This window comes from Phyllobates terribilis, unplaced genomic scaffold, assembly GCF_046119375.1.
Source record: "Phyllobates terribilis strain yellow unplaced genomic scaffold, ASM4611937v1 Scaffold_1728__1_contigs__length_221790, whole genome shotgun sequence".
Lineage (NCBI taxonomy): Eukaryota > Metazoa > Chordata > Amphibia > Anura > Dendrobatidae > Phyllobates > Phyllobates terribilis.
Genome location: NW_027364488.1, coordinates 124,612 through 150,109, shown reverse-complemented (window position 1 = coordinate 150,109; position 25,498 = coordinate 124,612). Strand labels below are relative to the sequence as shown.

At 50.2% G+C, this 25,498-nt stretch overlaps 1 protein-coding gene across 1 annotated transcript in view; it reads left to right on the top strand.

Annotated features, from left to right (window-relative positions):
• The window catches only part of LOC141245030 (solute carrier organic anion transporter family member 1A2-like), a 37,052-nt gene extending 23,697 nt beyond the window's left edge, over positions 1-13,355 (top strand). The window contains exons 4-10 of the mRNA XM_073669034.1: positions 5,136-5,300; positions 5,371-5,566; positions 9,773-9,935; positions 9,996-10,165; positions 10,254-10,318; positions 10,408-10,525; positions 13,151-13,355. Coding sequence (XP_073525135.1) covers positions 5,136-5,300; positions 5,371-5,566; positions 9,773-9,935; positions 9,996-10,165; positions 10,254-10,318; positions 10,408-10,525; positions 13,151-13,265 — 992 coding nt within the window. The 3' untranslated portion in view covers positions 13,266-13,355. The remainder of the gene's footprint in view (positions 1-5,135; positions 5,301-5,370; positions 5,567-9,772; positions 9,936-9,995; positions 10,166-10,253; positions 10,319-10,407; positions 10,526-13,150) is intronic.
• Positions 13,356-25,498: the final 12,143 nt, after the last annotated feature.

Genomic DNA, 25,498 nt, shown 5'->3' with positions numbered 1-25,498 from the left:
ATTTCTGGTATATTTCTTATATGCACTTAATAGTTGCACTTTATGAAGCTGCATGCATAGGCCGCATAGAGTTGATTTTGTCCTTCTTGGTACGGACTAAGGAACAGGAACAAACACAGTCTATGCAGTGCAATGATAGTCCAGTATACGGCTCAGTCCATAGCTGGGGGTGAAGGACCCTGCAGCCACCTAAGCGTCCTCAATCCAGCAAAATAGAGAGCAACAAGCACAAAGAAAACAAAACGAAAGCACAGTCCAGCCTATACAGCTTCTTCAGGGCCACTAGGCCACATGCGTTTTTCCGAACCCCAACAGTCCTTCTCATCACAAAGGCCCAGGACGGATCACAGCAGGGGTATCAGGATCATAACTGGCAGTACCCCCGCTGTGCCGTTTAACAGCTTTGGCCAACCAGCCCAACATTGGGACCCTGTCTCTACTCACTATGCTCCGGTGAAGGCTTAGAGGATGATCTCTGTCCCCCTACTGGGCTTTGTTCTCCCCGGGGTTGGTCTGCACGTTGCCCAGACTCTTGTGCCAAGGACATCCCCGACACAGAGACCAAAGATATAACCCCTTGCGCTACTTGGACTGCAGCAGACCCTTGAGAAGCCGTTTAACAGATTGTCTCTTGCACAACAGATGCACTTCAAACCAGATTGGTCCTGAGTGGAGGGTTTTGGTACCTTGATACCAACCATGGCCACCTCTCCAACTTGACCTTCCTTATAGTTTGAGTTCCAGATTTCTGTAGTGGTATCAGAAACGACATCGGCAGGACCATACAATATCCCACCGCTGCTGTCACTTTGTCAGGAACGTCAGGGATTCTCGCACACACAATCGCGATTACTCACTACATAGCTATCGACAAGTGAGCAGTGAGCATATGGCGTACACACTTCCGGATTCCAATGCATGGAAAATGTGTATACGCCCCCGTATAGTCACTGCCAGCTTCACGATAGCCCAATTAAGATTATTTGCTGCCACCACCAATCAGTTTGAAGATATAATACAGGCCTGATTGGACGCCTGCTTTCTGGTAGCATATATGATTTCGGGGAAGGAAAAGAGCAAAATAAACAGGACTATTACATTTTAGATTTAATCCAAAAGGGAGGCAGTGTTTCTGAAAAATATACAAAGATTTTACAAAGGGGGACAAGATAATACAGCATATACAGTTACACAAAATAAAAGGGATTAATAAAAGACTTACTAGACCGATCGCAGAGACGATTCAGTTTAGCTGGAGGGGAGGCGCTCCAATTGATTTGGCAGTTATCCAACAGGACCCGTGCTTCTAGAATATATACCTCCCGGCATGAGCGTGGGTCAGCTGGGTCTTTTATGTCGAAGTGGGGACCTGAATACACATTCCCCTGTGATGACCTCACGTGGGGTGGGCTCCACCCTTCATGTTTTTATTAAAATCCCTAATTTCTGCGATAACTTCTTGCTGGTTGATCGGAGAAGTTTGCAAGTGACACCATATTTTTTATTACGAATTTACCTTTCTGTAGAGACCAGACATGACATGGCTGTTGTCCGTTATTTTGGTACTTTTGCGCCACAGCTCACCGGAAGGGCTCACAGATCTAGAAAAAATATGCGTATCGTTCCTTGGCTAACCCTGCAGCTAAAAAGATGTGTCCCATCATAATCGGAGTTATAGAAACTCCAATATTCCATATTTTATTTTGGTGTCTGCAAGACTGCAGATTGAACACATATGCAAATGGTGATGTCTTGGTGTGAAATAAAATTCCTTTGAAGCTTAGGAGCTGTATCCCCCTCACCCAGGTGTCTATTCACCACCCCTGTCTCTCCATTTGATATGTTAATTAGCCTGGACAGTTGGTGGCTCCTGCTATTTGCTTAGAAGCCACTTCTCTAGAGCATCAGCTTTTGTTCCTTTGACAAATAGTATAGTGGAGGGGTAAGAGGGGTTTGAGGGAGAGAGAAATTTTTAATATTTTCTAAGACAAGCGGCCTTTCTTCCTTCCATCATTCCACATCTGCCACCGTGCATGACTGTGTCACTCCAACTTCATTCCACCCATGTGGGCCACCCAGCCTCAGGAATGTTACCCACTCACCAGGAGAGAGTTTGTGTAGCCTTGGTGGTCGTTTTTCCATTTTCACCACACTCCTGTTGGCATACACATTGTGACCAGTCCGAAGGTCATGAATGAATCTGAAACCCTTCCTCCATTTGAAACAAATTATTTCTCCGTGGGAGTACTGTTCCTCAAATCACTCCACCTTGGGGCCCACCAACCACTCTTGGGCCAAGACTTCGTCTGCCCTCACTGCATTTGACACATCCGCCATGTAGAGTTGCCCCTTGATTTGATGGAACCTTTCCCGACCTCTTTCACTCGTCTAAGGAAATCGGGACATGGGCTATTCTTCAGTTACCGCTCCAGGTGGTTCAAGTTACCCTTTGTGGATTTTCTTAATGGGCTTCCACTTCCTCACAAACAGACCAGGCCAGCCTAGGTCTTCTTCGTTGCTTTCTGATCCTTGGAACAGGGCTTTTGGTTCCTCCATGATGAACCTTCTTGTCTCACATTGCTGCTTCTTCGATTCCCAACAGTGTGATGACGCTCTTCCTTCTGTAGGTCCATCCTTCCATGAGCTGTCCTTCTCCTGAATTACACATGTCTTGCCTCTTTCCTGGTGCCTCCTCCTATGTTCTTCCGTCACCTCTCAGTGGGCAGACCTTCTCCTTTCAACGCGCGTTCCTCTGTCTCGCACTTCCCACAGGTTTCTCTTCACAGGACATTCCCGACTTTGGGTTGAACCATTGATGGGCTGGGCAAACCTTTCCTCTTTTCGGCACCCTCTGCTCCCACAGTGGGTGGGTTTCTTCTTTCTGTACTGCGACACTAATCTCCATCTTGAGATACCATTCAGGCACCATCATTAAACATGCTTCAGACTCCATCTTCCCCACATTTATTTTCTGCAAGACTCAATCCTGTTGACTACGCCAAATGTAACGGGTGGGATGGCCATAGCTGAGGATCACATCCGCGACCCTCCATGCTACAGAAAAATGGGGATCCTGTCTGGGTGTGTGTGCTGTTACCTTAGTGATACGCCTCTGGAGGCCCCATGCTGCCGTTGGATATGGCAGGCCAGGACCCGATTAGGTAGAGAAGAACAAGGGAGACCAAAGTCTAAACATAATTTTTTCTTTAACGAAGAAACCGATGAAACATTTGTACATCACACAGCAAGTGTGACACTTGGAGAATACATCTTCTGCACAATCCAGAGGCAGGAACTTCACAGTTTCACGAGAGTCGGCTGCATGCCCCAAGGTGTGTTGCTACGACCCCTCACAACTATTCTCAATATCTATTTGGTGTGGCCACACGCTCCTTGCTGTGCCGCTGCATTTTCAATTTCCCATAGCAGAGCTCGTGTCCCACCCGGGCCGTCTTCTCCTCCAGTAGGCCAGGAGCCATACACCTTTATTTTTATGTTGACTTTTGAATTTGTGTTCTTCTTTGGTTGCTCAACACAGACTATTATTTGTGTAAACCTCAATGTTGATCACTTGAGGTGATATTTGGTAATTGATGAATGGCTGTTATCTACATCTTATATCAGCTCCTATAATGTATCGTCTGCCAGTTTTTCAATACAGGGACTCAGTATCTTTGAACAATGGATGTGTGCTAGATATTTTAAATACCATTGTGGGGTGTTTGCCAGTCAACCTTGGGGGATGCAATCAATGGGAAGGAAAGAAAAAAACAGCACTATTCAGACCGCATACCTTGCTGGAGATCAGAGGATAGTCAGACTGCTGCTGGCCAGCGCCGTGACAAACAGGTGCTCTAACCGAAGGAAGGATATCCTGAATACAATAAGAAGTGGATGAAGGTGGCACTCTGTTGGAGCGTTGCAAAAGACTTTATTCAAAAGGCACACAGATAAAACATGGAGCCCGGGAAGCAGGAGTCCTCAGGGACACTTCCATGAGGACTCCCACTTCCCTGGCTCCATGTTTTATCCATGTGCCTTTTGAATACAGTCTTTTTCAATGCACCAACCATGTTACAGAGTGCCACCTTCATCCACTTCTTATTGTAACCTTGGGGGATGAGCTGCGGATTCTCGAGCACTGTGGAATAATATCATGCGCCCTTATCCTTGACCTGTGGATGTAAGCTTCAAAGGACAGTTGTAAACTATTTAAGGGACATATGGCTCTGTAGCAAATAGACTTTACAAAAAGACAGCCGAGAGAGACTCTTCAGGACAGCAACCAGGACACATGGCTCCATCAAGAGGGAAACAGATCCCATTGACCATCGCTGAACTCTCAGAGACGTTATGTAGAAATCCAGGTTGGGACAATCAGGTCACCTGACCACAGATCTCACTGCTCTATTCCCGGTCGGTCAGTGGAAGAGTGAGACTCTATGACTTGCACCATCTTGTGTATTTGCTGGGACTGTTCTATCTGTTTATTGTCCGTTTGATGGTTCAGTAAAGTATCACCACGCTGTTTTACCCCCACCCTGCGTTGTCTGAGTAGTATTACGCCCACGGAAGACCCCGTGTCTCCACACCTTGTTTCTTTCAGAACGTGCTATCTGAGAATGGTCTCCATTCTTCAAACACAACACCCAGGGAACGATGCAGGTCTGAGAACATCAGGACCATAGGTCCTTCTCCTTTAGTGCTGGTCCCTATCTGCCTAACAATAGGAACCTAGTTCCTTGTGCCCACTTATCTCCTCCCTTCATGGGTGGTCCAATTAGTTAACCCTGCAGGCCCCAAACCAGATAAAGCAACATATAAAACAGTATAATGCAGGATATAAGCATAGGGTCTTCACGGGGGTGTCGACAGCTTCTCCACGCCTTCACGCGTCCTCTGTAGACCGGGAACATTCTGGGAAATCTCTTTTTTCGCCATTTTGCCTGAGGAGAACAAGCTGCTGATAATTTTGTACACAGTGTATACAGGGAGTATACTGTATATAGTAGTGGTATCCACAGTGTACTGCCATATAGCACCCACACAGAGCATAGCGGTGCCCTCCGTGGACACGAGGGTGATAGGGGAGGTTTGTCCCTCGTGCTTTTACTGACATGTTTTCTTTCTCCCAGGATTCCTCACGCTGCTGCAGAACCTCCTGAAGAACCGCGTGTACGTGCTGTACCTGCTGGTGACGGTGCTGCAGTTCAGCTCCTTTGTGGGGTTCATGACGTTCCTGCCCAAATACCTGGAGCAGCAGTACGGGAAATCCGCGTCCGAGGCCATATTCCTGATAGGTGAGAGCGGAGCACAAGATGGCGGTAATATGGCAGAGGACGAGCGGCCTCACATCTCCTCTCTCCGCAGGAGTCTACAGTCTCCCCATTGTTGCGGTCGGCTACTTCCTGGGGGGTTTCCTCATGAAAAAATACAAAACATCAACATTCATGGCCGCAAAGTTGGGGTTCGGCACCTCGGTCACCGAATATCTGCTTTATCTGCTGGCGTTCACCATGGTGTGTAAGAACGCGGCCATGGCCGGGCTGACCGTGACCTACGACGGGTGAGAGGGCGAAGCACTCACTATCTGTAGTCTGTACCCCCAGTGTCATTATCCTGTACCTCCAGTGTCATTATCCTGTACCCCGAGTGTCATTATCCTGTACCCCCAGTATCATCATCCTGTACCCCCAGTGTCATTATCCTGTACCCCCAGTGTCATTATCCTGTACCTCCAGTGTCATTATCCTGTACCCCGAGTGTCATTATCCTGTACCCCCCAGTGTCATTATCCTGTACCTCCAGTGTCATTATCCTGTACCCCGAGTGTCATTATCCTGTACCCCCCAGTGTCATTATCCTGTACCTCCAGTGTCATTATCCTGTACCCCGAGTGTCATTATCCTGTACCCCCAGTGTCATTATCCTGTACTCCCAGTGTCATTATCCTGTACCCCAAGTGTCATTATCCTGTACTCCAAGTGTCATTATCCTGTACACCGAGTGTCATTATCCTGTACCACCAGTGTCAGCTTCATTATCCTGTACCCCCAGTGTCATTATCCTGTACTCCCAGTGTCATTATCCTGTACCTCCAGTGTCATTATCCTGTACCCCCAGTGTCATTATCCTGTACCCCCAGTGTCATTATCCTGTACTCCCAGTGTCATTATCCTGTACCCCAAGTGTCATTATCCTGTACCCCGAGTGTCATTATCCTGTACACCGAGTGTCATTATCCTGTACCACCAGTGTCAGCTTCATTATCCTGTACCCCCAGTGTCATTATCCTGTACTCCCAGTGTCATTATCCTGTACCCCGAGTGTCATTATCCTGTACCCCCAGTGTCATTATCCTGTACCTCCAGTGTCATTATCCTGTACCCCGAGTGGCAATTATCCTGTACCCCCCAGTGTCATTATCCTGTACCCCGAGTGTCATTATCCTGTACCCCCAGTGTCATTATCCTGTACCTCCAGTGTCATTATCCTGTACCCCGAGTGTCATTATCCTGTACACCGAGTGTCATTATCCTGTACCACCAGTGTCAGCTTCATTATCCTGTACCCCCAGTGTCATTATCCTGTACCCCCAGTGTCATTATCCTATACCCCCAGTGTCATTATCCTGTACCCCGAGTGTCATTATCCTGTACCCCGAGTGTCATTATCCTGTACCCCCAGTGTCATTATCCTGTACCCCGAGTGTCATTATCCTGTACCCCGAGTGTCATTATCCTGTACCCCGAGTGTCATTATCCTGTACCCCCAGTGTCATTATTTCGTACCCCAGTGTCATTATCCTGTACCCCCAGTGTCATTATCCTGTACCCCCAGTGTCATTATTCCTTACCCCCAGTGTCATTATCCTGTACCTCCAGTGTCAGTGTCATTATACTGTACCCCCAGTGTCAGTGTCATTATCCTGTACCCTGAGTGTCATTATGCTGAACCCCCAGTGTCAGTGTCATTATCCCCTCAGTGTCGGTGTCCCTTCTCCCCCCAGTGTCGGTGTCCCTTCTCCCCCCAGGGTCAGTGTCCCTTCCCCCCAGTATTGGTTTCCTTTCCTCCCCAGTGTCGATGTCCCTCCCCCCCCCCCAGTGTCGGTGTCCCTTTTCCCCCCAGTATCGGCGTTCATTCCCCACAGTGTTGGTGTCCCTTCTACCCAGTGTCGGTGTCCCTTCTCCCCCCAGTGTCAGTGTCCACTCTCCCCCTCAGTTTCAGTGTACCTTCCTTACTAGTGTCAGTGTCCCTTCTCCCCAGTGTCAATGTCCCTTTTCCCCCCAGTGTCTTTGTCTCTTCTCCCCCCAGTGTGGTTGTCCCTTTTCCCCCTAGTGTCAGTGTTGCTTCTCCCCCCAGTGTGGTTGTCCCTTTTCCCCCCAGTGTCGGTGTCTCTTCTCCCCCAAGTGTCGGCGTCCTTTCCTCCCAGTCTCGGTGTCTCTTCCTTCCTAGTGTCGGTGTCACTTCTCCCCCCAGTGTCAGTGTTGCATCTCCCTCCAGTGTCGGCGTTCCTTCCCTCCAGTGTCGGCGTTCCTTCCCCCCAGTGTCTGTGTCCCTTTCTCCCCCCAGTGTCGGTGTCCCTTCTGCCCCCCAGTGTCGGTGTCCCTTTCTTCCTCCAGTGTTGGTGTCCCTTCTGCCCCCCAGTGTTGGTGTCCTTTCTCCCCCTAGTGTCGGTGTCCTTTCTCCCCCCAGTGTCGGTGTCCATTCCTTCCAGTGTTGGCGTCCCTTCCCCCCAGTGGCAGTGTCCCTCTCCCCAGTGTCGGTTTGCCTTCTCCCCAGTTTCTGCAACCCTTATTCCCCCATTGTCAGAGTGGCTTCTCCCCCCTGTGTCAGTGTCTTTATCCCAAGTGCTGGTTTCCCTTCCTCCCATTGTCAGTGTCCCTCTCCCCATTATCAGTTTCCCTTCTCCCCAGTGTTGGCGTCCCTTTCCCCCAGTGTCAGTGTCCCATCCCCCGTGATCTGGGCTTCACATCATGCTGTGGCTGTGGGTGCTGTTGGCTTCACATTATGCTGTGGCTGTGGGTGCTGCTGGCTTCACATTATGCTGTGGCTGTGGGTGCATTGGGCTTCACATTATGCTGCGGCTGTGGGTGCTGGTGGCTTCACATTATGCTGCGGCTGTGGGTGCAGTGGGCCTCACATTATTCTGCGGCTGTGGGTGCTGTTGGCTTCACAATATGCTGCGGCTGTGGGTGCTGTTGGCTTCACATTATGCTGTGGCTGTGGGTGCAGTGGGCTTCACATTATGCTGCGGCTGTGGGTGCTGGTGGCTTCACATTATGCTGTGGCTGTGGGTGCATTGGGCTTCACATTATGCTGCGGCTGTGGGTGCTGGTGGCTTCACATTATGCTGCGGCTGTGGGTGCTGGTGGCTTCACATTATGTTGCGGCTGTGGGTGCTGGTGGCTTCACATTATGCTGCAGCTGTGGGTGCTGTTGGCTTCACATTATGCTGTGGCTGTGGGTGCAGTGGGCTTCACATTATGCTGCAGCTGTGGGTGCTGGTGGCTTCACATTATGCTGCGGCTGTGGGTGCTGGTGGCTTCACATTATGCTGTGGCTATGTGTGCAGTGAGCTTCACATTATGCTGCGGCTGTGGGTGCTGGTGGCTTCACATTATGCTGCGGCTGTGGGTGCTGTTGGCTTCACATTATGCTGTGGCTGAGGGTCCTGTTGGCTTCACATTATGCTGCGGCTGTGTGTGCAGTGTGCTTCACATTATGCTGTGGCTGTGGGTGCTGTTGGCTTCACATTATGCTGCGGCTGTGTGTGCAGTGAGCTTCACATTATGCTGTTGCTGTGGGTGCTGTTGGCTTCACATTATGCTGTGGCTGTGGGTGCAGTGGGCTTCACATTATGCTGCGGCTGTGTGTGCAGTGAGCTTCACATTATGCTGTTGCTGTGGGTGCTGTTGGCTTCACATTATGCTGCGGCTGTGTGTGCAGTGTGCTTCACATTATGCTGCGGCTGTGGGTGCTGGTGGCTTCACATTATGCTGCGGCTGTGCGTGCAGTGTGCTTCACATTATGCTGTGGCTGTGGGTGCATTGGGCTTCACATTATGCTGCGGCTATGTGAGCAGTGAGCTTCACATTATGCTGTGGCTGTGGGTGCTGTTGGCTTCATATTATGCTATTGCTGTGCGTGCAGTGTGCTTCACATTATGCTGTGGCTGTGGGTGCATTGGGCTTCACATTATGCTGTGGCTGTGTGTGCAGTGTGCTTCACATTATGCTGCAGCTGTGGGTGCTGGTGGCTTCACATTATGCTGCGGCTGTGCGTGCAGTGTGCTTCACATTATGCTGCGGCTGTGGGTGCTGGTGGCTTCACATTATGCTGCGGCTGTGGGTGCTGGTGGCTTCACATTATGCTGCGGCTGTGGGTGCTGGTGGCTTCACATTATGCTGCGGCTGTGGGTGCTGGTGGCTTCACATTATGCTGCGGCTGTGCGTGCAGTGTGCTTCACATTATGCTGCGGCTGTGGGTGCTGTTGGCTTCACATTATGCTGCGGCTGTGTGTGCAGTGAGCTTCACATTATGCTGTGGCTGTGGGTGCTGTTGGCTTCACGTTATGCTGTGGCTGTGTGTGCAGTGAGCTTCACATTATGCTGCGGCTGTGGGTGCTATTGGCTTCACATTATGCTGTGGCTGTGGGTGCTGTTGGCTTCACATTATACTGCGACTGTGGGTGCTGGTGGCTTCACATTATGCTGCGGCTGTGGATGCGGTGGGTTTCACCCTGTCTGACTTCTTGCTGTCGCATTTTCAGGGTGGAGGCCATTTCTTATCTGGACAATGTGACTTCAGGTTGTAATGTAAACTGCAGCTGCGCCACTGACGTGTGGGACCCCGTGTGTGGGGATGACGGGGTGGGCTACGTGTCCGCCTGCCTGGCCGGCTGCTCGTCGTCTTCAGGGTCCGGGGCAGACATGGTGAGATGGCGGCGCGCGCCCTGGTTATGCGTTCGGACTCTTCTCTCTGCTTTCCTGCAGGTTTTCCAGGACTGTGGCTGCGTGCGCTCGGTGAACGGCTCGGCTGTGCGGGGGCAGTGTCCGCGGGAGGAGGCTTGTGGTGTCATGCTGGTCTACTTCATGGTGCTGAACCTGGCCTGCAGCTTCATCTACTCGCTGGGGGCCATGCCTGGGTATTTGGTGCTCGTCAGGTGCGGACATCACCCCCATCATCCACCCCTGCGGGACCCCCGACCTGCGCTGCCACTGACTCATCTTCTCATTGCATCCTCCCTGTAGGAGTCTGACCCCGCAAGAGAAGTCCTTCGGTCTCGGTCTCCATCTTCTGGCGGCTCGAGCTCTCGGTAAGTGATGAGGGGGAACAGAGGAGACCCCCAAAGCCGAATCGTCTGCCCCTGAGACACGAGGCTGATATGTCCCCTCTGCATTTCAGGCGGAATCCCCTCCCCCATTTATTATGGAGCCGCCATAGACACCACCTGTATAAAGTGGGGGGCAAACAGCTGTGGTGACCCCGGGGCCTGCCGCATGTATGACAGCGACCACTACAGGTGAGACCGAGCTGCCGGAGGAAGACAGCGAACTGAGAGCGCAGCTCTGGAGGATGAGACATGATGTAACAGCAGAATAGTGACTGCAGCTCTGGAGGTGACTGGAGGATAAGACATGATGTAACAGGAGAATAGTGACTGCAGCTTTGGAGGTGACTGGAGGATAAGACATGATGTTGTGATGCTCGCAGCCCACCCTGGGAGATGGGGGTACTCGGAGCTGGGTCGGATGTTTGGGGGTTGCAGTCGTGGCCTTGACCCGTTCCTTGCCCAGGGCCGTGACATAAAAGATTTAATGGGCTTTCACGGTTTGGTGTTAATCGAGTGGATGCAATGACTACGCCACCTGTGGTTTCTGGTGATCCTCCACCAGCTCTGCGTTCAGTCCTCTGAGGCGGGATGTAGTGGCAGCAGAAGATGGTACTACTCCCCACAGGCGGAGCAGGGCCTCAGGGCAGAGGAGATGGATGAGGGGGGTAGTAGTGGGTGGTGCGGTGCGGTGTCGCGCTGAAATAAGGGCCCGGAGGCAGGGATGCAGTCTTCCAAGCTTTACTCACGTTGTTAGGTGTCAGCTTCAAGGCTTCTCCTTGCTCCTCACGGCGCGTTGCGGCCACCAGGAAGGGGTTCAGCACACTCCGGGTAGTTCAGGTGCATCAATCAGGACCCCTGCACCAGAGTGCTCCTAGACTTCTCCCACTAGGTCCTCTCCTGCCCGTATGTGGTGCGTGTACTAAGGCCGGGTCTCCCTCTGGACTATGCACAGAACAAGGGTACGGGTGGCGACTCCGCTCCGTTACCCGGTGGGATCCACTGAGCCTCCGGGCTTCTCCGACTAAGACTTAAAGTGACAGAGTCAGATATCGGGGGCCGGTACCCCTTTTGCAGCAGGAATCCCTCTGACTAGGCCAGAATAGTGAGGACAGGTGGGGTATACCGCTCCGTCTGCATCCCCCTGGGATCCTTTTGCCTGTGGAGCTTGTCTCCTCCGCTCCCCTCCAAGGCCTTCTTAGGTAGGGACCTTGACCGGGTAGAGACAGTGGTTAACTCCCGCCCGCTCCTCGCCTCAAGGCCAGAGCACGAGGACCGTGTCCCCATCAGCTGCAGGTTCCACCGGAAGCCACGTTTAGTGATGAAGATCACAATCAAAGACCATAAGCCCAAGATGGCCGTTTGTTAAATATGAATTTTGTGGTGTAACCTAAAGTGCGTCCTCCACCCTCACCCACTACATGATTCCCCCTAACTTTAGTTCCCCCCATCTCCTCTTATCCCGGCTGGGGCAGCACCCTGTTGCCTATAAGCCCCCCTCAGGTGGGAGAGGTGTAGTGTTGAATGGATAGCTGAGTCCTGAGAGGTGCTCCTTCCTTACCTCGGAGAGGAGATACCACACCTCGGCCTGAGGTGCAGTACCCCTGTAGTGACTGAACCCTCAGGGGCGCCACAATGTAACAGCAGAATAGTGACTGCAGCTCTGGAGGTGACTGGAGGATAAGACATGATGTAACAGCAGAATAGTGAGTGCTGCTCTGGAGGTGTCTGGAGGGTAAGACATGATGTAACAGCAGAATAGTGACTGCAGCTCTGGAGGATAAGACTAGATGTAACAGCAGAATAGCGAGTGCTGCTCTGGAGGTGTCTGGAGGGTAAGACATGATGTAACAGCAGAATAGTGACTGCAGCTCTGGAGGTGTCTGGAGGGTAAGACATGATGTAACAGCAGAATAGTGACTGCAGCTCTGGAGGTGACTAGAGGATAAGACACGATGTAACAGCAGGATAGTGACTGCAGCTCTGGAGGTGACTGGGGGATAAGACACAATGTAACAGCAGAATAGTGACTGCAGCTCTGGAGGTGACTGGAGGACAAGACACGATGTAACAGCAGAATAGTGACTGCAGCTCTGGAGGTGACTGGAGGATAAGACATGATGTAACAGCAGAATAGTGAGTGCAGCTCTGGAGGTGACTGGAGGATAAGACTAGATGTAACAGCAGAATAGTGAGTGCTGCTCTGGAGGTGTCTGGAGGGTAAGACATGATGTAACAGCAGAATAGTGACTGCAGCTCTGGAGGATAAGACTAGATGTAACAGCAGAATAGCGAGTGCTGCTCTTGACGTGTCTGGAGGGTAAGACATGATGTAACAGCAGAATAGTGACTGCAGCTCTGGAGGTGACTAGAGGATAAGACAGGATGTAACAGCAGAATAGTGACCGCAGCTCTGCAGGTGACTGGAGGATAAGACATGATGTAACAGCAGAATAGTGACTGCAGCTCTGAAGGATAAGACTAGATGTAACAGCAGAATAGTGAGTGCTGCTCTGGAGGTGTCTGGAGGGTAAGACATGATGTAACAGCAGAATAGTGAGTGCAGCTCTGGAGGTGACTGGAGGGTAAGACATGATGTAACAACAGAATAGTGACTGCAGCTCTGGAGGTGACTGGAGGGTAAGACATGATGTAACAACAGAATAGTGAGTGCAGCTCTGGAGGTGACTGGAGGGTAAGACATGATGTAACAACAGAATAGTGACTGCAGCTCTGGAGGTGACTGGGGGATAAGACTAGATGTAACAGCAGAATAGTGAGTGCAGCTCTGGAGGTGATTTGTGTCTGTTTTTTCAGGTTCTTCTACATTGGGATCCCCTCGGCTTTGTACTTTGTCTCCTATGTCCCGTGCATCTTCATCCTTCTCGCCCTCAGACGGGGGTCCGCTCGCACACATGGTGGCACGTATTGACCGGGGGTCGTGGACGCTGCGCTGCATTGCACATACGATGACACCGCATGGCGCCGTCTGTGGAAATAAATATCATTAGTGGAAATATAATCCTCATCATCGTCATCGTTATCATTAGAGTCCTTCATCTCTGGAAACGACAGATATATCTAAAAGTCACCACTAGGGGACGCCATCACTCCTCAATAATAAAGAGCAGAAAAACGGAACAAATGGAAGAAAAGATGAAACATCCAAACATAAATCCTCAAAACTCTGACCCCGCGGCACCAAGGAGAAATCCCACCACAAGGAGCTACTACTGACAGCTACACGTATCTCTGTATACAGGGAGCTCCCCCTAGTGGTGGCTGCAGACAGGATCTTATCATGTATCTCTGTATACAGGGAGCTCCCCCTAGTGGTGACTGCAGACAGGATCTTATCATGTATCTCTGTATACAGGGAGCTCCCCCTAGTGGTGGCTGCAGACAGGATCTTATCATGTATCTCTGTATACAGGGAGCTCCCCCTAGTGGTGGCTGAAGACAGGATCTTATCATGTATCTCTGTATACAGGGAGCTCCCTCTAGTGGTGACTGTGGACAGAATCTTATCATGTATCTCTGTACACAGGGAGCTCCCCCTAGTGGTGGCTGCAGACAGAATCTTATCATGTATCTCTGTATACAGGGAGCTCCCCCTAGTGGTGGCTGCAGACAGGATCTTATCATGTATCTCTGTATACAGGGAGCTCCCCCTAGTGGTGACTGCAGACAGGATCTTATCCTGTATCTCTGTATACAGGGAGTTCCCCCTAGTGGTGGCTGCTGACAGAATCTTATCATGTATCTCTGTATACAGGGAGCTCCCCCTAGTGGTGACTGCAGACAGGATCTTATCCTGTATCTCTGTTTACAGGGAGTTCCCCCTAGTGGTGGCTGCAGACAGGATCTTATCATGTATCTCTGTATACAGGGAGCTCCCCCTAGTGGTGACTGCAGACAGGATCTTATCCTGTATCTCTGTATACAGGGAGTTCCCCCTAGTGGTGGCTGCTGACAGGATCTTATCATGTATCTCTGTATACAGGGAGCTCCCCCTAGTGGTGGCTGCAGACAGGATCTTATCATGTATCTCTGTATACAGGGAGCTCCCCCTAGTGGTGACTGCAGACAGGATCTTATCATGTATCTCTGTATACAGGGAGCTCCCCCTAGTGGTGGCTGCAGAGAGGATCTTATCATGTATCTCTGTATACAGGGAGCTCCCCCTAGTGGTGGCTGCAGACATGATCTTATCATGTATCTCTGTATACAGGAAGCTCCCCCTAGTGGTGACTGCAGACAGGATCTTATCATGTATCTCTGTATACAGGGAGCTCCCCCTAGTGGTGGCTGCAGAGAGGATCTTATCATATATCTCTGTATACAGGGAGCTCCCCCTAGTGGTGGCTGCAGAGAGGATCTTATCATGTATCTCTGTATACAGGGAGCTCCCCCTAGTGGTGGCTGCAGACAGGATCTTATCATGTATCTCTGTATACAGGGAGCTCCCCCTAGTGGAGGCTGCAGACAGGATCTTATCATGTATCTCTGTATACAGGAAGCTCCCCCTAGTGGAGGCTGCAGACAGAATCTTATCATGTATCTCTGTATACAGGGAGCTCCCCCTAGTGGAGGCTGCAGACAGGATCTTATCATGTATCTCTGTATACAGGGAGCTCCCCCTAGTGGTGGCTGCAGACAGAATCTTATCATGTATCTCTGTATACAGGGAGCTCCCCCTAGTGGAGGCTGCAGACAGGATCTTATCATGTATCTCTGTATACAGGGAGCTCCCCCTAGTGGTGGCTGCAGACAGGATCTTATCATGTATCTCTGTATACAGGGAGCTCCCCCTAGTGGAGGCTGCAGACAGGATCTTATCATATATCTCTGTATATAGGGAGCTCCTCCTAGTGGAGGCTGCAGACAGGATCTTATCATATATCTCTGTATACAGGGAGCTCCCCCTAGTGGAGGCTGCAGACAGGATCTTATCATATATCTCTGTATACAGGGAGCTCCCCCTAGTGGTGGCTGCAGACAGGATCTTATCATGTATCTCTGTATACAGGGAGCTCCCCCTAGTGGTGGCTGCAGACAGGATCTTATCATGTATCTCTGTATACAGGGAGCTCCCCCTAGTGGAGGCTGCAGACAGGATGTTATCATGTATCTCTGTATACAGGGAGCTCCCCCTAGTGGAGGCTGGAGACAGGATGTTATCATGTATCTCTGTATACAGAGAGCTCCCCCTAGTGGTGGCTGCAGACAGGATCTTATCACGTATCTCTGTATACAGGGTGCTTCCCCTAGTGGTGGCTGCAGACAGAATCTTATCATGTATCTCTGTATACAGGGAGCTCCCCCTAGTGGTGGCTCCAGAACGAGTCGTATCATGTATCTCTGTATACAGGGAGCTCCCCCTAGTGGTGGCTGCAGACAGAATCTTATCATGTATCTCTGTATACAGGGAGCTCCCCCTAGTGGTGGCTGCAGACAGGATCTTATCATGTATCTCTGTATACAGGGAGCTCCCCCTAGTGGTGGCTGCAGACAGGATCTTATCATGTATCTCTGTACACAGGGAGCTCCCCCTAGTGGTGACCACAGAAAGGATCTTATCATGTATCTCTGTATACAGGGAGCTCCCCCTAGAGGTGACTGCAGACAGAATCTTATCATGTATCTCTGTATACAGGGAGCTCCCCCTAGTGGTGGCTGCAGGCAGGATCTTATCATGTATCTCTGCATACAGGGAGCTCCCCCTAGTGGTGGCTGCAGACAGAATCTTATCATTTATCTCTGTATACAGGGAGCTCCCCCTAGTGGAGGCTGCAGAAAGGATCTTACCATGTATCTCTGTATACAGGGAGCTCCCCCTAGTGGTGGCTGCAGACAGAATCTTATCATGTATCTCTGTATACAGGGAGCTCCCCCTAGTGGTGGCTGCAGACAGGATCTTATCATGTATCTCTGTATACAGGGAGCTCCCCCTAGTGGTGGCTGCAGACAGAATCTTATCATGTATCTCTGTATATAGAGAGCTCCCCCTAGTGGTGGCTGCAGACAGGATCTTATCATGTGTCGCTGTATACAGGGAGCTCCCCCTAGTGGTGGCTGCAGACAGAATCTTATCATGTATCTCTGTATACAGGGAGCTCCCCCTAGTGGTGGCTGCAGACAGGATCTTATCATGTATCTCCTATATTCCTGTCATGCACAATGTGGGAAAGACTAAGTGAAACACGAAGGGATGACGGGAGGGTAGCCCAAATGCTAGGCAAAGGGGGAGTGGAGACCCGTAGACAGATCTAATATCACCCTACCTCTCCTTACCTCTCCTACTGTCCCTATATAGGTTCCGCACCTATCGCCGAACAGGAAACCTAATCCCTATAAATCCCTAGCGCTAGGCCCTAGATAGGGAGGCTGGGATGAGCACTGGTCAGTCCCCACTATAAACTAAAGGGCACAGAGTTGTGATGTTCCCTAATTACTTTGTGGCGCAGATTAGATGGTATAGTAACCTTCCTGAAGGGCAGGAGGCAGAGGCGTCCCGCTGAGCCTCCAACTCCTCAACGTCCAGTTCAAGGTACAATGCTGAAATAACTACCCCCTTCTGTAATATCGGGGCAGGGTTCTCATGGTCACCACCACCAGGGAAGCTCCGGGACAAAGCATCAGCCTTGACATTTTTGACCCTTGGACGAAAAGTGACAACAAAATTGAACCTAGTAATAAACAGGGAATCATCTGGCTCGTCTAGGGTTGAGACGTTTAGCTGACTGGAGATAGGACAGGTTCTTATGGTAAGTGATAACAGTAATAGGGTGGACAGCCCCCTCCAACCAATGTCACCATTCTTCCCACATCATAATTTCTCTCAGCCGAAGACAATTTTTTGGAAAAGAAGGTGCATGGACGCCATTTACCAGGGGACGAACCCTGAGACAACACAGCCCCAACCCCGACATCCGAAGCATCGACCTCCACAATAAAGGGTTGGGAAACATCGGGGTGACTGAGTATAGGAGCAGCGGCAAAACAGTTCTTTAAGGAGGAAAAAGCCTGGAGGGCAGCATCCGATGATTTAGAAAAATCAGACCCCTCTCTAGTCATATCATTGAGGGGTTTCACAATTACTGAATAATTTTGGATGAATTTCAGGCAAAAATTTGTAAAACCCAGAAAACGTTGTAGAGCCTTCAGGTTCTCGGGACGTTCTCAATCATGGAGTGCACGGATCTTCTCCAGATTCATCCGAACACTTGAAGATGACGACAAGTACCCCAAAAACTGCACCTCAGGGACAGCGAAAACACATTTCTCTAGTTTGGCATAAAGTTTGTTATCCCTTAATATCTGGAGCACCTGCTTAACGTGCCCCCGATGGGTCTCAAAATCAGGTGAATAAACCAAAATATCATCCAGGTAGACCACCACTAACCTCCCCACCAAATGATGGAAAATATCATTAATGAAATGCTGGAATACCGCAGGAGCATTGGTAAAACCGAAAGGCATAACCAGACTCTCGATATGCCCTTCCGGGGTATTGAACGCCATCTTCCATTCATCCCCTTCTCTGATTCTTACCAGATTGTAGACCCCCCTTAAATCCATGTTACACACACGCCACTAGGGTCAGATAGGGCGAGACAGGTTACATGAATTCTTTGGAATCCTGGGGGAAGCGTTACTCAGGGCGACCATAGACCATGTGCTGCAGCTTCTCTCAGGCACACAGGGGTATTGACCATCAGGCACAGACACGTAGGTTGTTTCACTTGCTGACCAGACACACTTGACAAGAGTCCTCATAAACGGTAGAACAGTAGCATTTAATATGAAGCCGCACAGCCAGTGCAAGTTAAGTCTTATGAGCAACAGGCTCCAGTGACAAACAGTACAGTTTCCTTAGCAGCACAGCAGTTCACAGTCTTCCCAGTAGTACAGGACAGCACAGTTCTAATGCAAAGGCACATTAATGAACACAGCATTCTTTACAGCACCGTGAGATGGAGGGGGGGTTTGCTGAGGGAGTTGATCCCTGTGACACCATTTCTTCCAGTCCTTATCTTTCTGCCTGACAATAATTTGCACTGTTAGTTCAGGAACTCTACCTGACCTGTGCTTAGCTTCACTCCTGACTTGAATCTTTTTTACTTGCTGGGGGCTTCTGTGAGATACAGAACACACACACCACCTCTCTCTTTGGCTCCAGCCAGACAGTAAACAACTTCCCCACAATCCCCCTGGGGCTCTGCTAAAACACTCCCCTACTCCTGTGACTGTGTTAAACCCTCTATTTGCTGGATGCTTCTGGAGCACAAAACTTCCTGTCTCATGTGCTTGTGTTACTTCTAATAGTTGCTGAATGCTTTTAAAGCAATAGCACTACTTCTGCATGTCACACTCTACAAAAGCACTACTTCTGCATGTCACACTCGGCAACAGCACTACTTCTGCATGTCACACTCTACAACAGCACTACTTCTGCATGTCACACTCTACAACAGCACTACTTCAGCATGTCACACTCTACAACAGCACTACTTCAGCATGTCACACTCTACAACAGCACTACTTCTGCATGTCACACTCTACAACAGCACTACTTCTGCATGTCACACTCTACAACAGCACTACTTCTGCATGTCACACTCTACAACAGCACTACTTCTGCATGTCACACTCTACAACAGCACTACTTCTGCATGTCACAGTCTGCAACAGCACTACTTCTGCATGTCACACTCTGCAACAGCACTACTTCTGCATGTCACACTCTTCCCTCCTTTGTGAATGTTGTCCTCGACATTCGTCTTAATTGGTCAATCTGACCAATTGTGAGACAATAGTGAAAGATGGAAAGATTTATATACAAATTGGCATTGTGAAATTGGTATAACATTCATAAACATTGATAACAACCTAATCTTACGACCTTTTTCTTGTAGGTTGCATGTAAGAAATAAACAATTAACACAATCAGCGTCTCTTCAGCTGGAGCTTTTCATACATCTTCAACCAGCTCTCTCTCTCTCTAGGTTTTAACAGTTCTTTGTTTCTACAAAGTCTTTTAAGGAAAATCAAAGCATGAAAACAAGTCTTTCCACCAGGCAACATCTTCCATACTGCCTCTCGGTGGTGAATACCACTCAAGTGGGCTTACCTGGTCCGCAGGCAGAGATACCTGTTTCCAGTCGACAGTCCTTGGCACTTGACTCGGTTCACCAAGTGTCTCATACGTCAGCATCACAGGCCTCCTCACTTCTCGAGTCGAGATCCTCCTGGTGGGTAGTTCCTCAGATACCACGGGTTCTTCGGTTACAGGAGTTTCTTCCACCGCACTCATTTCCCGTGCTTCCTCAGATGCTCTTGGAGCTGCCTCTGTAAGTTCCTGTACTTCTGTCGCTTGTTTCCACACGGTCTGGTAATTCCGCTCCTCCTGAGTGTCGATCGGTCTCTTCAAGGACCGGTGTTCAGGGATTAGATCTGAATCGGACTTCATCTGTACTCCTTGGTACAAACTCTGGAGCCTCAGGACTTAGTTCACTCTCCTGAGGATGGTACATCCCTCTCCTTGCCGGTCTGAGAAATACAACGATGTGTTCTTCTTCATCGGAACTTTCAAGGTCACTATCCACCTCCTGAGCTTCAGTCTGTGGTGGTCCCTTAGTCAATCTCGGTCGATGTCGGTCTACTTCTGGGAAGTGTTGTTGTGGTGGGAGATAATCACAGGGTAGTAATAAATTCCAATGGACTATTCTGGTCTTCTTGTCTCCCGTTTCCAGTCGGATTTCATACACTGGGCTGTCATCGACTTTCCTCCTTACAACCACATACACCTTGTCTTCCCAATACGAACAAAGTTTTCCTGGACCGCCTTTCTTTCGTACGTTCTTGACTAGCACCCGGCTTCCCGGGGCCAATTCTGCTCCATAACATTTTCGATCATAGTACTCCTTACTCTTGCTCTGTCCTTGCGTAACCACTTTGGACTCTATGTTGTATGCCTCTGCCATCCGTTCCTTCCATTTCCGAACGTACTCTGAATACATTCTGTAAGTCTCGGACACCGGAGTATCGAACATGATGTCGATTGTCAGTCTTGGCGATCGTCCATACAATAGGAATTAGGGTGTGTAACCCGTTGCATCGCTCTTTGTACAGTTATAGGCATGTACCACTTTTGACACAGAACTCTTCCAGTCTTTCTTCTCGTCAGCTGTTAACGTGTGCAATATCAACAATAATGTCCGTGTCACGGTCTGCACACTTTCCTTGTCTGCTATGTTACTATTGTGTGGAGGCTGTCAGTCTGTTTTGGTTTTGTTGGGTCGTTTCTGCAATCATCTGTGTTCACTTCCCTTGATTAGTCTTCTACTTAAGCATGCTAGCTCCTTCACCCAGTGTCAATTGCTGTTGCCTGTGTAGGACTGATCTCTCTGTACTCTGTGCCTGACCCAGCCTGACTATTTTCCCTTCCCTGGATTTTGACCATTTGCCTGTTATCTGACTACTCTTTTGTCTGCTCCCTTTGTACTGCGCCATTTTCCTGGACTTGACTTTGGATTGTTTGACCTCCCTCTATTTATCCAGTAAGTAGCACTTACATAATATTTCTTTCAGTAATATTAGTCTCTTCTCTCCTCTTCTGAGACTGTTATTTCTGTAGTGACTCGCGTCACAGTCCGGTTAAGACGTTCCACTTGTCCATTACCCTCTGGGTGATCGGGCGTTGTGTGGGATCTCTGAATTCTACAGTACTTTCCTAGCTTGGCAAAGAGTTGGTTCTCAAATTCTTTTTATTTGTCGTGGTGTAACCTCCTAGGGAACCCAAACCTCAAAGCAAAATCATTGAAGATCTTCTCTGCCGCTGTTCGACCTGATTTATTGGTGGTGGCATATGCTTGAGCAAATCGAGTGAAATGGTCCATCACCACCAAGATGCATTCGTAACCACCCTTGCACGTCTCGAGATGTAGAAAGTCTATTGAGACCACCTCAAATGGATACGTAGTTTGGATGTTGCCCATAGGTGCCCGGGTTGATGTGTTGGGACATTTATCTTTCAGACACCCACACTCCCTGGTCACGTACCTCTCAATATCTCTCTGCATGTACGGCCAGAAGAAACGCTCACGGATGAAATTTGTTGTCCTTTCCACTCCCAGGTGTCCCATGTTTTCTTGGAGTTCTTTGAAGACCAACCTACGGATACTCTGGGTAGTACCAACTGCCGGTTTTGTCCTCCTTTACGATACAGGATACCGTCTTCGCTGAGGTAGAGCTTTGTCCATTCTTTAATTAAAACAGATACTGCTGGTGACTCATTGTCTCTCTCCCGTTTACTTGGAAACCGATTTTGGTCCACATAAGTAGTACCAATTATCTGATCATCCTGTTGTGCTCTATAGATTTTTCCTTTTGGTAGTTGTTGAATAGACCGGGGGTGATCTTGTTCTCTTGCTTTTATGGTGGTTTCCACCGTCAACGGACACTACAATGGTGTGTCTACCTCCTGATAAGCTTGCACTGCTTGGGTAGTGGTCTCAATTACTTCCAGACTGACTTCCTCCGAGCATTCTTGCATGAACTCCTCAGGCTCTAGAGGCATTCTTGACAATCCATCAGCATCCACATTGCATTTTCCTGGCCTGTTCTTGATGCTGAAATTGAAGTCAGCTAGTTCAGCGACCCATCTCTGACCCGTTGCATTCAGTTTGGCTGTAGCAAGGACATAGGTCAAAGGGTTGTTGTCAGTGTATACCTCAAACTTTTTGTAGTAGAGATAATCTCTAAATCATTCACAGATAGCCCATTTCAGTGCCAGGAACTCCAATTTTCCGGAATGTAGATGGTAATACTTCTCGGCATCTATCAACGTTCTAGAACCATAACCGATGACTCTCAGTTTTCCATCTTGATGCTGATACTGGGCTACCTCCTGCCCTGCGCCTCACAATCAGTGTCCCAAGCCGCTGGCCTTGGATCTTTTCGGGGGCGACCTGCAGTCCCCTGGACCCTCTGTGGCCACCTTTTCGGCGATATAATTGAGGTGGTTGGCAGCTGCACCTTGCGAGTACAGCAGCCTCCGGTTATCTAGCTGAGCCTTGTAGTTCTCCACTAGTTTAGAGGCCGGTCCCCTCTGCGGCTCGATCCCTCCACGTCTGTGTAGATTCGGGCGCACGGGTGGCTTCCTGCACTCACCGTGCCTCTGGGATCCCCTCTGTCTCTGGAGCCTTCCCTCTGCTCCCGTCCTCTCTCACTCTCTCTCCTGGGCCTCTCAGACTAGGCCCCACTCCTCTCAACTCCTGTTCCAAGCACTGGAGCCAGGAGCCTGGACCTCCTCCACTGCTCTCCTGAGCAGGACTCGACCCTTCTAGATAGTTCCTAGCTTTCTTATACTCCTACTGAAGTGCTCCCCTAAACTACTTCCTCCACCCACACCCATTACATGGTTCCGCCCTCCAGCCAGGGACCAGGGCTGTGCTCTCCCTTAGGAGCAATCTCGCCCTTCCCTCTGAAGTGGAGTGTAATAGATGCAAGTGGGTGGGTCCCGGGTAGTACTCCATCCTTACCTGAGAGTGGGATACCACACCTCTGGATGAGATGCAGTACCTCTGTGGTGACTGAACCCGCAGGGGCGCCACATACCCCTCTGGTAAAACACAGCACGTCCGTGGGCTGGAACAGAGTAAAAACACAGGTGTTTTAGACATAAAATTTTAGATGCATCACATAGCAGAATAATACACAACTTTTTCTTCCCTTTATGGGAGGCTCATCTCTTGAACGTTACATGTTTCTTATCAGCTTATAAAACATTATAAAACTTTTTCCAATTAAATTCTCTTCACACCAATCAAACATTTTCATAATAAATACATTTTCAGCAAACTACAGTGAGATCCATAACCGGGTGTCCATCTCACTGAAGAAGGTGCAACATGAGCAACATGAGGGGCCCGTCCGGAAACCCTCAACGTAGGTCCTGGGCGTGGCAGCAGGGCATAGGTGATCCAGCAGTTGGACCACCTCTTCGGCCACGCCAAACGGGTTTTTATTCTGTGGTCTGTATAAAACCAATAAGAAGCACCTTAAGAAGTGCAAACTATTTACGGTTTAAAGTTTTTGCTGCTCACAGTCCTCAGCCTGTCAGTTTTTATACCCTTAACGGGTAACTAAGTAGACACACACAAACTTTTCCAGTTCACTCAACAATGATGTACCCTTCCGGGTAACTATTTACTGTCTTCAACTTTTAAAGCAAACAGGGAGCTCAATAATGGTGCTCCCTCCTGGGAGACACCTGTCCTGCATAGGCTGGCCCAGCCGCGTCGTCAGCTCTAGATGGCAGGGGTGCGTTCTCCTCCTCCTCCATTCTGCACACATTCAGGGCGTACCACCCACGTTCTCCATGGTGACGGGTGTAGGTGACCCTGTCTCCAGGGTACTTAGCTGCAGCCGGAGCAGAAGCTGCTTGTGGACGGCCACGGTCAGCGACACCAGAAGTCAGGGGCATGTCCTCTGCGCTCGCCTTCTGTACATCAAGCGCGTACCACCCCCTCGCTCCTGAGTATTGTGGTAACCAGGCCGCTCCTGGGATGTATGGCATAGACAGTTGCATTATGAGGGCTGCGGCAGCACCCGCTGTTGGAGCTTCTCCTATGGAGGGCATCTTTCTTCCCCCCTAGTTCACCCTCCCGGGGTTTGACTCACCGCTCTAGATACTTATATGTTCGCTCCTTGCACAGCTGGTCACCGAGACTGCTCTGCAGGTCACTGTACAGCCGCACTCTTGCTGCACAGCTTCTCACACTTGTGTTGTATTCACAGGGCTGCAGCAGCTGGATGGATGGGATCACACAGCACAGGGCAGCAGCAGCTGGATGGATGGGATCACACAGCACAGGGCTGCAGCAGCTGGATGGATGGGATCACACAGCACAGAGCTGCAGCAGATGGGATGGATGGAATCCCACAGCACAGGGCAGCAGCAGATGGGATGGATGGAATCCCACAGCACAGGGCAGCAGCAGCTGGATGGATGGGATCACACAGCACAGGGCTGCAGCAGATGGGATGGATGGAATCACACAGCACAGGGCAGCAGCAGCTGGATGGATGGGATCACACAGCACAGAGCTGCAGCAGATGGGATGGATGGGATCACACAGCACAGGGCTCCAGCAGCTGGATGGATGGGATCACACAGCACAGGGCTGCAGCAGCTGGATGGATGGGATCACACAGCACAGGGCTGCAGCAGATGAATGGATGGGATCACACAGCACAGGGCTGCAGCAGATGAATGGATGGGATCACACAGCACAGGGCTGCAGCAGATGGATGAATGGGATCACACAGCACAGAGCTGCAGCAGATGGGATGGATGGGATCACACAGCACAGGGCTGCAGCAGCTCGATGGATGGGATCACACAGTACAGGGCAGCAGCAGCTGGATGGATGGGATCACACAGCACAGAGCAACAGAAGATGGGATGGATGGGATCACACAGCACAGGGCTCCAGCAGCTGGATGGATGGGATCACACAGCACAGGGCTGCAGCAGATGGATGAATGGGATCACACAGCACAGAGCTGCAGAAGATGGGATGGATGGGATCACACAGCGCAGGGCTGCAGCAGCTGGATGGATGGGATCACACAGCACAGGGCTGCAGCAGATGGATGGATGGGATCACACAGCACAGAGCAACAGAAGATGGGATGGATGGGATCACACATCACAGGGCTCCAGCAGCTGGATGGATGGGATCACACCGCACAGGGCTGCAGCAGATGGACGGATGGGATCACACAGCACAGGGCAGCAGCAGCTGGGATGGATGGGATCACACAGCACAGAGCTTCAGCAGCTGGATGGATGGGATCACACAGCACAGGGCTGCAGCAGCTGGATAGATGGGATCACACAGCACAGAGCTGCAGCAGATGGGATGGATGGGATCACACAGCACAGAGTTGCAGCAGCTGGATGGATGGGATCACACATCACAGGGCTCCAGCAGCTTGATGGATGGGATCACACATCACAGGGCAGCAGCAGCTGGATGGATGGGATCACACAGCACAGAGCTGCAGCAGATGGGATGGATGGGATCACACAGCACAGAGCTGCAGCAGATGGATGGATGGGATCACACAGCACAGGGCTGCAGCAGCTGGATGGAT